Here is a 13,608-nt window from a genome sequence, read left to right on the forward strand (position 1 = left end):
TTAACACCCTGCTGACTTGGACTTTTCACATATATGTTCATGTCTTTATAAATGAGGTTCCTTCAAAAAGGCCTGTATTACCTTTTGTCCTTTTGTCTGTCTTGCTAAGTCTTGCTTTCAGAGTAACCTCAAGCATCGCCTCTCAAGGAAATCTTCCCTGGCCGCCCCAAGCTAGGCTGGGCGTTGGATCTGTGTCCCGAGTCCCTCAGCAGCCATACCCCTTTCTGTTGCTCCTTACATCTGATGTGGATCATGTGGATTTTGGCATCTGGCTCCCTCTAATGGACGAGACTGTGAGCTCCTTGTGGGCAGGGACATGCCTCGTTCACACTTCACCCCAAGTACAGAGCATAGAATTTGCAGTCGATGCTTAACTCGTCCATTAGGGAGTAAATGAGACTATCAGTAAGTGTTGCACTGCTCCCTGCACTGGACATCCTACAGCTGTGAGACAGGGCTGGGTGAGTGCAATGTCACGTTCCACGGAGTGACTGTGGACCACATTTGCTCATTGACCTCTCTGCTTCCTCTTGCCTTTCTCAGATGTGCTTTGCCCCAGCGTCCGTGTGGAGGGAGATCGCTTCAAGCACATTAATGGCGGAACCAAGGAGATCACAGGTAAGAGAGACACGGCGCCCCCTTGCTGGCTGGCTGTGCGGCATTGTTTGCTGGCCCTGAGCGCAATCTCCTTGATTTGGGGGCAGCCTCGCTGAGGCTGCTCTCATTGCCGTCTTCTACCAACGTCTTGATAGAGGCCTGTGAACTGTGCAGGTAGCAACTCCCATCAACAAACCGCCCAACTGTGAAGAGCATTCACACTTTCCATTTGGGAGTTGGTGGGGATCCTATAGGAGTCACTAAATCATGCGTTAGAATGAATGAGTTGTGAGGGAGCTGGTGAATGAGTAAGCCAATGATTGGCAGAACAAGCGAAGAGTGAATAAATAAATGCATTTGGGAGTGAAGGAAAGAGTGAATCAGAGTTATAAACATATGAGTCAATCGATGGGAGAGGGAAGAGAGAGACACGTGACTGCAGACCCAACAGCAGAAATAAACCCCGCAGAGTCTGCTCAGGGGCTGTCTCCTTGCAGGACAGGGTGTGCGGGGTGCGTGGCGTGGCTGAGCTGCTTCCCCATCTTCCTGATAACAGTGAGCATCAGTTCGCTTCTCCCTATGGCCAGGCATCCCACTCAGCACTTTAAATGCATGCTTTCAGGGAGGTTTTCTTCCCCTCTCCAGGACACTAGCCCCGCTCTCCTCACCAGTGCCCCTGCTCTCCATCCCACGGCATTTGGGCCCAACGCTAACTCATGTGTAGTGCTGAAGAGTCCGTCTCCCATGGTAGATGGCGAGCCATGGGAGATCAGGATCAGGGGTTTTGCAGGCAATGCCAGTGCCCTGCCCCTCTCCCGGGGACCCTGCCATGTCAGGGTGCCCTGCCCACACGATGATGCAAGCATCTGCATCTTTGTGTCTGAGGGATGTTTCTAGAATGGTTGAAAGCTGAGCCGCCTGTGCACACAGTAGGTGAGATATCCCAGGGAATTAGCACTCCTTGGGAGTGACTCAGCCCTCGACCAGTGACGATCGGTGCAGAAACTAGCTCCGGTGCCCCTCGGCAGGGGACGGGCTCTTCTGAGGTCCACGTTTGACCCATTTCCCAGAGTTTCCCAGTGGGATCCAGCTACAGACACCACCAGGGCAGTGGGCCCAGTGCCATGCTCTTCATCGCTGCTCTCCTTCCCTGCCTCCCATCCCCACTCCTCTATCAAGTGCCTCCCAGATCAACTACTGGCACTTCTGATGGGACCCAAACCAAGATGGCATCAGTTGTCTCTTTTCTCCTGGAAGAGCACGGGTGTGTGGTTGGTGCTCAGTGAGGCACTGCCTCTATCAGGGTTTCTTTGTCCAACTAGTGAGAGAAAGAAGACTTTCATCCTCTTCACTTCCTTAAGTCAATCACCTGGAAGTGAGTGTTTCCATAGCTGAGTCCCTCCGCCCAGTGGGTGGGCAGTTAGACATCGATGTTCCCACTTACTGCCTTGAGAATCCCCCGTCACACTCGGGCTCTAGATAATTATTCTCATCCCTGGAGGATGCATGTGCCTGCCCAACTCTGCCCCGGATGGCTTCCATTGACGTCACTCTGCAAAGCAAATTCTTACCTTGCTGCATTCTCCCTTTTTGGCTTTGTCAGCAATGAATCCTTCATAACAGTGTCTCCCCTAAATAATGCATTATCCAGCACCCTGAATGTCCAGAGAAGGGACAGTTATGACAGTAATGACATTAATAACAGCAGTAGTAATAATCAATGCTTACTGAGCTCTTACTGTGTGCCAAGGGGTCTGCACACATTTTCTCATTTAACCCTTACAACGTATGAGAGAGGCACTATGATACGTGTTATAGTTGGAGAAACTGAGGTGCAGACAAATGAAGTCGCTTGTCCGAGTTTGTGGCAGAGTCATCCAGGCCATCGGAAGGAAGGAGAGAAGAGAGGAAGGAAGGGTACGTAAATGAGCAAATGATGCTGCCTGTGTCCTCTGTCAATCTGAATGAGCTTTCCTGTCAGTCTATGGACTGAAGGGCCCCAAATATTGTTTCCACTTAAGAATAACTGATTTTGCTGGGAAGATTCAAAACGTGCATTTGTGTGTGTGTGTGTGTGGGGGGCAGATGTGCGTGCGTGCGCATGCATGTGTGTACATGTGTGCACGTGTGTACACACATGTGCGCAGAGCTGTGAACAGATTCTTCAGTCTCTGGCATATGAGGAGGATCTACTGAAGAGTCTGTTTGGTGATTAGACAGGACTGGGACCCTCTGTTCAGAATCTGCCGTGTCGATCTGCAGCCCGTGGAGCCCTGAGACCTCCTCCACCCCCGCAGGCTCTGAGGTTCCCAGGAAATAAATCACAATGCCGTGCCAGGTGGGCTTCCATTACACGCAGTGCAGATGCCCTGTTTGTGCAGCTTGAAATGCACAGAGAGCCTGCTGGATCTATCATCTCCTCTCCTTATAACCAGCCCAAAAAAAGGCTCCAGCCCTATTGAGGCTGAAATGGGAGTTACGGAGAGGTGGAGCCTCCGAATTGCCAATTTAAACGCAATTGGGTAACCCGAGCGGCTTTTGTACTTTGGAAAAAAACACGGTTCCTAAAAGGCTCACCTCCGGGGGGTTTCCCTAAATGACTCGGGTTATGTTTAGGGCTTATCTGGGCTGGAGTGAGGATGGAGAAAAGAACAGACAGGGCAGCTCGGAGGCACAGTGGCCTTGGGTCAGTCTCATGACATCTCTGAGGCCGTTTCCCTGCCTATGAAACAGTGCAGCCCACAGAACGTCTCCGAGGGTCCCTCTAGGCTCTCGTAACTGAATGTTCTGTAAATTCTAGTGACTAAAGGTGTTAAATGACTTTTCTTGGAGCTTAGCTATTTAGTGCTGACAGAAAGTGCTTGGCGCGGTACAACATACAGACTCTTGTCCTCACTGCTCTCCTGACTCCGCCACCCCCCACCCCTGCCAGGATGACCTTTGAAAATAGAAACCGGATGGTGTTTCCCCCTTGCTTTAAAGTCCTTCCATGGCTCCCAGTTGCCTGCAGAAACTCAGACTCTCCCACGTGGCCAACAGAACCCAGCCCGATCTACCCCTGCCTACCTCATTCCCAGCCAGTGTCCCACCGGCCATGGTTCCCGACATCCCAAAATAGGCACGATTCTCAGAAGGAACCTGGCTTCCTTGAGTCCAGTGACCTTGGCACATCCAGCTCCCTCAGACACCCTTTCCTTCTTCTCTGTTTGCCCAGCTTTTATTTGTTCATCAAATTTAGGCCGGGCCTCCTCTTGGAAGCCCTCCCTGATTGCTCCTCAGCTGGGCAAGGAAAATATTCCTCGTGTTGCTATACAAGCCCAGCCATTGCGCTTCCTTATCATTTACCCACAATACTAACACTGTTCAATCCCCTATCGGTTTCCCTCTAAACACTAAACTTCTGAGGGGGTGGATTTTGTCTTGTCCATTCGTGGAATCTGAGCAGCCAAAGGGGCAGCTAGTACATAGGAGGCCCTTAATGGTTGGGCGAATTTCTTCCTTCCCTCCTTCCCTCTGTCCACAAATGGTACTGCGAACAAGAACAACCAAAACTCCTGACTATTTCAGGGATGGAAGTATGAATCAGATCTGGTTCCTTCACTCAAATTGCTCACCATCTAGTGAGGAAGCAGTCCCACCGACAAGCTGTGTGCACCTGGGCGAGACCCCCTAAAGACCCAGGAGTAACTGGCAAGCCTGGGGGAGTCCAGCAAAGCTTCGTCCATTGTAGACCTTTGAAGGACGAGCAGAGAGGGCACAGTAGGCACTGGCATGAAGCAGGTGCGGCCAGTGGACTCTGGGCAGTCACGAGCCGTCTCCCAGAGGCCACCTGGTCCAGCTGACTCCGTGACTCCAGGGAGGTGCACCCTAGCAATTTCTGCCATTAACAATTGCTTCTTGATCTCGCGGCACCTTGCATCAGAGTCCATTTACCTCGGGAACATTTTTCATTTTCCTTCCCGGCCCTTATTTATTGGAGGCAATTCATCTTTTCTCTCGGTGCCCTTTGCTGCCACCTAGTTAATAGCTTGTTGCTCAAAAGTTTTGTCATGTTTAAGTCTTTGTTTTTATTCATGGAAACCAATAAAAGTGGAACCAGAAAGTAGAGCATATGTTTGCTTTTTAAAAACTTTATTTTTTTTAAGTCTTCCTCTTATAACTGCTAAAGGGAAACCGAGCTTCAGGTGGCAATTTCTAGCGACAGATGACGAAGCTGTGAAGCTGAGGACAGGCCACTCTGCCGTTCTTGCCCCTGACTTCTGGAAGGGCAGGCATTGGGCACGTGCCCACCTGATTCTGAACAGGCTTTCTGAGTAAGGACCACTACTTACTGGGAGCCTCCAGGGGCTGGACATCCAGGCGAGGCCTCGGGCAGCCCTGTGAAGTGGCTGCTGCTTCCCGCTCTGTACAGATGAGACGTGGAGATCTCAGGCTCTGAGTAATGCACCAAAGTCATCCTGCTGTGGAGTCTAAGAGCAGGGGCGGGGGCGCCTGTGTCTGACTGAGACACACACGTTCCCTCCCGAAATTAAACAGGCAGCAACAGCCTGCTCCACCTCCACCCCCACCTCCCAGGAGAAGCTACTCTGGGAGTTTTGCCCCCAGGGAGGTGGGAGCATCAGAGAGTTTAACAAATGGGAGAGCCCACAGGGACCCACCTGCGCCAGGCTGGTGTGGCCTGCGGGAGCTCGCTGAATCCTCAGGGTGGCAGGCCTGCGCGTCATCCCTTATCCCTGCATCATTTATGAGGGAGCCCCGAGGATGCTGGCAGTACCTCTGGCCAGGGCTGGGCCAGCTTGCAAACCCAGGACAGCCCGGCTCCAAAACCTGCTCCCACCTGTTCCGCCTTCCTCCGGGACAGAATCTGAGCCCTAAACAAGCCCTCTACCACTTGGTGTCCATTCCATGGAACCCTAGACCTGTAGGGTCCTCTAGGGCCTTCTCCTTTGGTCACCCCATTCCCAGGCACCAGCCTGTCCCACTGCCAGGTGACATTTCCAGGCACAGGGCCCCAGCGCAGTTGGTAGCCTTTGGATCTTCGGAAGGTCCCTCCTTGCATGGGGCTCAGTCAGTTGCACCAGCTGCTCCTGGCTGGGCCCCTGGGCTGTGGAACCTAGAGCTGCAGGGGTGCCTTCCGCCTTCTGCCCCAGGCAGTGCTTAACTGGTGGTGTTCAGTCTCCATGCAAAGCACTTTGTGGCTGTGCCAACAGAAGTGCAGAGGGGGCCAGGAGGGAGGGAGAGCTGCTCTCCTTCATTCAGTGGGCATTTCTCAACACCTTTTGCCCCTGACCTGCCCACAGCTCCAGGATCCCTGGGTGGGGGGGTCTCCCAAGGACACCTCCCTGCAGGGGAGGGGCGTGCTCCTTGGCTCACATTTGGTAGCCTGGTCCTGCATAACTGGGGTGATCGTGGTGGGGCTCTAGGGGAAGTGGCAGAAATATTGCCTGGGTACGAGGCTCCCTGTGACAGGGGATTTCATGGAGGACGGGGGTCACAAGGTCCCCACTGTGGTCCCCAGCAAGGGCTCCTGATGTTGACTAATCAACCACCAGGTGCTGGCTTCCTCGCAGGCACCTTCTTAGGCCATCTCGCTGGAATCTCACGACGGCCCTGCGAGGAATTCTTCTCTCCATTTCTCTGGTTAAGGAAACGGGCTCAAAAAAATCCGATAATTTCCTCAAAGTCACTCAGTGTCTTAGTCCCTTTGGGCTGCTATAGCTAAAATACCATGGACTGAGTGGCTTATAAACAACAGAAATTTCTTTCTTGCGATTCTGGGAGCTGGGGAGTCAAGATCAAGACACCTGCAGACTTGGTGTCCGTGCTGTGAGAGCCTGCTCTCTGGTCCATAGATGGTCATCTTCTCACCATGCCCTTGGGTGGGCGAAGGGGCACCCGAGCTCTTGGGGCCTTTTATATACGGCACTAATACCATCCATGGGGGCTCCACTCTCAAGACCTGACCACCTCCCAAAGCTCCCACCTCCTAAAACGGTCACACCGTGGGTCGTTTTCAACATATGAATTTGATGGGGACACATTCAGTCCACAGCGGTGAGCTGGAAGTCTGGGTGGGGGTGCGGTGTGCCTTGGGCTGCGTTTGACATCACAAATGCCCAATGCACGTTGTGTGTTTGCCTGGGATTCACCCCCTTGCTGTGAGCTCCAGCTTCTGCTGGCTGAACCCAGGGGTTCTTTACTGCATAAAAGTCGGACGTTTAAATTCACTGTTCTGCAGGAAATGCTGTTTGACTGGAAGATGTGGCTTTTTCCAGCCGTGGGGGAACTATGGTAAATGGTTATTGGTGACAGAAGCGTAAAGATGGATCAGATTCCACCTGCCCTCCCATTTTATAGCTGAGGGAACTGATTTGGGTTGTTGGGAAAGTGACTTAGCCCAGGTCACCCTGGGTCAGTGCGAGGGAAACCCACCCAACTCTCCATCTCCGAATGTTTGTTAAGAGCTTCTTATGGGGTAGAGGAGTGGTCAAGTTCTCGTTTAGGGTGAAGGGTCTGTTCAGAGCACCTGCATTTAGTGAGCACCTGCTGTGTGCCAGGCATGTTCTGACATATCGCCTCATTTAAAACTCACCATGATCTTCTAAGATATCAAGGCATACTATTAGTCAGAAAGTGTTGTCCACGGCCCTCTGCCAGACAGGCAGGCGCTCTGCGGGGCCATTTCACCTGCCCACGCCCACTTGTCAGCACATTCCTTGTCCCCATTTGGTGCATGAAAAAATGAGGCCCAGAGAAGTTGAATAATGTGCCCGAGGCTGAGCAGGTAGGAAAAGTGTAGGGGCAGCGATTTGAACCCTGCCAGAGCCCTCAGTCTTTTACTGCCCCACACTATTGTTTCCTGATTCTATAGAAATGCAGAAGAAACAAGCTCAGAGAGGTTAAGACGCATGCTCAAGATCACACAGCTTTAAGTGGGACTTAACCCAGCTGTATCTGGCCTGCTGGGTGCTGGGTGCTTGCTCCTCTGTGCAGTCTGCCCGGGGGTGGAGGCGCCTTACAGCTTAGAGTTTGCTCGTAAGTCTAGTTTCACAAATTTGTGCTGTGGGCCAGGCCCATGGCTCTGGGGACAGAGAAGGGCAATGTGCTCAGCACGCCAGGCCCTGTCCTCAAGCAGCTGTCAGCCCAGGGAAGCGGGCCTCGCTCAGCCTGTGCCCAGCTGCCCCTACAAGGTGGTGGATGTCAGGTGGCGAAGTGGGGGTCCCTGCCCATTGGGGGAACTGACCATCTCTGGAGAGGCTGGATCATTCGCCTCAGCGTGCATTAAAAAGCATGGTTTGAAGGTGTGCTTTTTTCATCCATGACGAAGCTTCTGGATACATGTTATCTTAAGGATCAAGTATCATTTAACACTATATCATGAATTCCGTTAATTAGCCAATGTGTGAAATGCTATTTAGAAATGACATAGTGGCAACTTTTAGTCATTTCCTGAGAACTAGGCAGCCTCAGAAAGGCGAGGGGCAGAGAAGGGCTGGTCCAACAAGTCACCCAGGGCCTCAACCCAGCACAGCCTTGCTCTGTAGCGGACCCCTTCCCAGACCATTGCAGGCCCTGCTTCCAGGCCTGGCGAAGCCCCTGATTGGGTGGCCTGGCGCCGCAGGCCTGCCCTTCCGTCCCACTAACCTCCTGTCAATACCAGGCCTGCTTAGTTATCCCCACTGCCTGAAACTATCCTTTGTATTCGTAATGTACATTTACTGATTTGAGGACTCCCACAAGGGTACCAGTTCCCCAAGAGTCAGGACTCCGTCTCTCTCTGCTGCATCTCCAGGGCTCACACATTCTTGGCACAGAGAAGGCTCTCAAAAAATACATGTGAGTGAATAAATCACATCTCTGGACAAGATCTAATGGTAGAAGGGGCTGTAACCATTATAATGGAAAATAATTACTATAAAAACTCTTTTGTGGGTCTTTTACCGTATGTCAGGCACTGTATGAAGAGCTTATATCATATCATTCAAGCTTCACTACAGTCCTGTGAGGTACATACTCACACAATGCCCTTTCTACAGATGAAGAAATTGATGCCCAGAGATGTCAGGCAATCTACCTAAGGTCACACAGCTAGGACCTGGCAGTCAGGAACACAGCCCAGACCTGTCTGAGTCTACAACTCAACTGTCCATGAATGCTAAACCCTTTCTGCCCTGCTGTTTCTTACATGGCACTTATAACAGAGAGGTTCTCAACAATATGTGTTGAATGAATAAATGATCTCTTAGGACAGAATTTAGTGGTAGAAGTCGCTTTGATGATCATAATGTGAGCCCTACAAGTCCATTTCCCGTTAGTCACGGCAGCCCTTTAGGATGTGGGAGACAGCAAGAATCTTCTAAAGTTGCAAGAGTTAGGTGCTGCCAACCCTGAGAGTTGTGTTAGCAGTGGGGATGCAGAAACGAGGGAGGCCTGGTGCCTGCCCTCAGTCGGCCTCTCTCCCACCTGCCGTGAGATTTCCCATCCTCTGAGGGACGCAGTGTGCCAGCCTCCGGGTCGGCAGTGTAGTTGGACTCCTCTGAGAATGTGCTCTGCTGGACTCAAGCCAGCCCTCCAGCCTGGTCTGGCCAATTGTGGGGGAATGTGGATAAGGACGGGCGGTGGTGGTGGTGAATCTTGAGTCATGACGGCCTGCCGTAACAATTTCCTGCCATGTGCTGAGTGATGTGTATTCCAGACTTCTACGTAACTTGCCCAGTCTCACATTTATATGTGATTGAGCTGGGTTACCCCCTCGCCCTGCCCACTCACCTGAGCCCAAAGGTCCTAACTTTTCCGTTACTTTGCATCACCAGTGCACATGAGGTCCCTCTTAGTGTCAAAACAAACCAAATAAAAAACACCTTTCAATTAATGCAGTATCAGAAAGATGGTTTTCTTTCTCTGACATTTCACTCCTTAAAATCATGAAATTTAAAAGCTGCCAGAGGCCGGCCCGGTGGCGTAGTGGTTTAGTTTGCACGCTCTACTTCAGCGGCCCAGGGTTCAGATCCTGGGAGCAGACCTGTGCACCACTCATCAAGCCATGCTGTGGTGGCATCCCATATACAAAACAGAGGAAGATGGGCACAGATGTTAGCTCAGCGACAATCTTCCTCAAGCAAAAAGAGGAAGATAGGCCATGGATGTTAGCTCAGGGTGAAACTACAATCCAAGCAAAATCCAAACAGACTGCAAAACCATGGCTGCAGGAAGGAGAGCCCTGAATCTCGGCTTTGCCTGCAGAGCCAGCCTGTGAGCACAGTGCCTGTTGTGGGCTTCTTGAACTCCCAGGGGGCTGCCTGCAACCACCACACAGACATCTTCCATTCTTCTTATGCTTGACTAGGAGCCAGGACTTTCCCAACACTTACGTTTCACTGGAAAACCCAGCGTCTGCATTTCTCCTGCCCCCTTTTCCCTGGAATTGGAAATGGAAAGGGAAGCTGTACATCTCCTCACTCTCTTATTTAGGTTTTCTCCCTTAATGTGTATCTGAACAGTTCCCTCTGCTTAAATCCCACATCCAACCCCCGGGCCGGGTGGGCAGGCTTCCTGTGCAGAGAGCGGACGCTCTTTTTCCTTTGCCTCCTGTCCTCCTGGCTGAACTCACTCCCAGCTCTTCTCTTTGGACAGGTTTTGACCTGATGGACTTGTTCAGTGTGAAGGAGATCCTGGGCAAGAGAGAGAATGGAGCGCAGAGTTCCTATGTCCGGATGGGAGCCTTCCCCGTGGTGCAGAGGACCGAGTGAGTGGTTACGTCTCCTTCCAGCCCTGCCCTGGACACCTCAGAGAGGGCAGAAAGGAGGCCAGTCAGCCATGGTTGCACACTGAGCAAGAGCAGGGCTTTAGCCTACTTGGTGTCTTGTAAGGTCGCCCTGAGATGAAGCAGCCCAGCCACTGACCTAGGGATTCAAGCTGTCTGTTAGTCGCTCTGTTACCAATCACTGTATTGGTTCCCTGGTCATTCAGCTCTCCATACAAATTTGGTGTTGATCACTCATTCATGCATGCATTTTTCTATTAGTTCATTAAATAGCGAACATTTATGGTTATAGGTACATGATGCCTACTCGGGACCAGCCACTGCATTACGTGACAGGCATCGCACCACCAAGAATCACATAGTCATTTTGGCCAACGGAGACCCAGTTTCAATATTTACTGGGTGCCTTCCTCATGCAAATTATTGGATGCCCTTGTGCCTCAATTATGTCATGTTTTCCCCCTGAGAGGAATGTTCCTGTCTTGCCACGTTGTTGAGAGGATTATGATGTAAAGATTTGTCCAGGGTCTCCAGTCAAGGGCTAATAATGATTCTAGATTAGATGTTTCATTCTTCTCATCTCAGGCAGGCAGATCTTTTGAAAAGAAAAATCATATTTCGTCACCCCACCCCTCCTCCATCTTAAAACCCTTTCAGGACTTCCAAGTGTTCTTAGGCTAAAGGGCTGGAAGACCTGTGTGTGACTGGCCCCGTCCTGCCTTCTTGGCGTCCAGCTTGTCCCCCAGCCCTCCTTTATCTAGCTTGTTTCTGTCCTGGTTGCTGACCAGACATCTGCCTCCCATCACAGGGCCTTTGTTCATGCTCTTCCCTCTACCTGGGACACCTGCTCGTCCTCCAAAGTACAGCTCAACCATTATGCTTTCAAGGATGCCTTCCCTGAACTCCGAGACTAAGTCAGCCCTCCCTTATCTTCTCTCCTCACAATCTATATTCCTGCATAAAACGTGGCAAATTTGAAGCTAACTACTCAATAGGGCAATTAGTCATTTATAGACTGTCTGCACTTCTCAGTGAGAAGTTCTAGGACCCAGCTGAGTCTGGTCTCTACAGCAGTTCCAGCATCAAACTGAGCCCCGCCCAGCGGAGGGGACTAGTCAGTATCTGTTGAATGGACGAATGAATGAATGAATGAATGAATCCATATGAGTGAAACTACTCAGTTAGATACTAGCCCAGAAAAGGTGGGCTTGGAACATCAGGCCACAGAGCTTGGGCTTTTGCCTGGGTGCAGTCATTTTTCTAATTCAGTGCGCATCCTCTGAGTGCCAGCCATGCAGCAGGCATTGTGTTAGACTCTAACGCCACCATGGCTCTTAGCACCTAGATCCCATGAGAGTGATTGTATGGAGAAGGAAAGCAACAAGTCACCTACTGTCTCTGAGTCTCCTTTTCTCATGTGCAACAGAGACCTAATCTCTGTCAGCGACTCCTATGGGAGGCCTGTCTTTCTGGACAGTGAGCGTTGCTGCTGTCTCTATACAGATGCCGACACACAGATGCTGGGTGATGCTGTTCTTTGATTTTTAATTATTTTATTGAAGTCATATTGGCTTATAACATTCTGTAAGTATCAGTTGTACGTTATCATATGTCAGTTTCTGTATAGACTGCATCTTCTTCATCATCAATAGTCTAGTTCCCATCCATTACCATATATATGTGCCCCTTTACCCCTTTTGCCCTCCCCTCACTCCCTTTCCTTCTGGTAGCCACTCTTCTGTTCTCCTTATCTATGTATGTATTTGTTTGTCTTCCACATATGAGTGAAATCACATAGTATTTGTCTTTCTCTGTCTGACTTATTTTGCTTAACATAATTTCCTCCATTTCCATCCATGTTGTCACAAATGGCATGATTTTGTCTTTTTTTTATGGCTGAGGAGTATTCCATTGTATATATATACCACATCTTTATCCATTCATCCATTGATGAGCACTTGGGTTGCTTCCACATCTTGGCTGTTGTGAATAATGCTGTGGTGAACATAGAGGTGCATATATCTTTTTGAATTATTGATTTCATGTTCTTTGGATAAATACCCAGTAGTAGAATAGCTGGATCGTGTGGTAGTTCTATTTTAGTTTTTTGAGGAATCTCCATACTGTTTTCCGTAGTGGCTGTACCAGTTTACATTCCCACCAGCAGTGTACGAGGGTTCCCTTTTCCCCACATCCTCTCCAACAATTGTTGTTTTTTGTTTTGTTAATTATAGCCATTCTGACGGGTGTAAGGTGACATCTCTTGTAGTTTTGATTTGTATTTCCCTAATAATTAGTTATGTTGAATCTTTTTTCCTGTGCCTGTTGCCCATCTGTATATCTTCTTTGGAAAAATGTCTGTTCGTATCCTCTGCCCATTTTTTGATTGAGTTGTTCATTTTTTTGTTGTTGAGTTGTACAAGTTCTTTCTTTATTTTGGAAACTAACTCCAGCAGTGGGTGATGCTATTCTTAATCGTCTGCTCCCATGCTCGTTTGGGGGTACAAAGGATGAACAGAGTCTGGGCTCCATTTCCCACTTCACTCTCCTTACTTCTTTGGCCTGATGCATCCAGTTCACCATCCATACCACTTAGAAACATGAAAAATCACACGCAACTTCACTTTAAAGGAAAAATGCAATATAGAGAGAACAAAACAAGGGAAGAAGCACACATGACACGAGTGAGGTGGGAAGGCCTGCTAGAGGCCTCCATGTGCTGATGACGCCGTCTTTCCAATGCGTCTGGAGTGAACAGCAGAAAGGCTGTGGCGCTGCTCCGTGGAAGCGGGATTGGGGTGCTCCTGGGCAGTGGGTTTGGGCTCGTGCTATGCTGAGTCGTTCTGAGAAGGAATTTCTACATGGCTTCAAGTTTGTTTTAAGGGCAAAACACCAGAAACAAAATCAAACCAACAAACCTCTGACATTTCGGGAAAGAATAGTGTCCCTTTAATTTCTAATGCTTTGAAATGTATGCACTGATCCACACACATACATGTGTGTACACACACACACACACGTGGAATTTTAATTTAGAGGTTAATTTTGTTTGTAATGGAAAGGGATGTCAATTTCGATATTTATATTTTTCTCACTCGTTTAACATTTAAAGGGCATTTGACACCCCTTATCTGGTTTATCTCTCACTACAATGAAATGAGGTGAGCAAGGTGGGTGTTAGTCTTCTCATTTGTCTGGTGTGACATTTGAGACTCGAAATGGAACAGTAACATGATCAAGATCTCACA

General features: G+C 49.8%; 1 protein-coding gene across 2 annotated transcripts in view; it reads left to right on the top strand.

Annotated features, from left to right (window-relative positions):
* COL22A1 (collagen type XXII alpha 1 chain) overlaps positions 1–13,608 on the top strand; it is a 292,457-nt gene that overhangs the window by 53,765 nt on the left and 225,084 nt on the right. For both annotated transcript variants that reach the window (XM_046641629.1, XM_046641628.1), the window contains 2 exons: positions 544–618; positions 10,231–10,342. In XM_046641629.1, coding sequence (XP_046497585.1) covers positions 544–618; positions 10,231–10,342 — 187 coding nt within the window. The remainder of the gene's footprint in view (positions 1–543; positions 619–10,230; positions 10,343–13,608) is intronic.

Source organism: Equus quagga, chromosome 16 (genome assembly GCF_021613505.1).
Source record: "Equus quagga isolate Etosha38 chromosome 16, UCLA_HA_Equagga_1.0, whole genome shotgun sequence".
In the NCBI taxonomy this organism is placed as follows: Eukaryota; Metazoa; Chordata; class Mammalia; order Perissodactyla; family Equidae; genus Equus; species Equus quagga.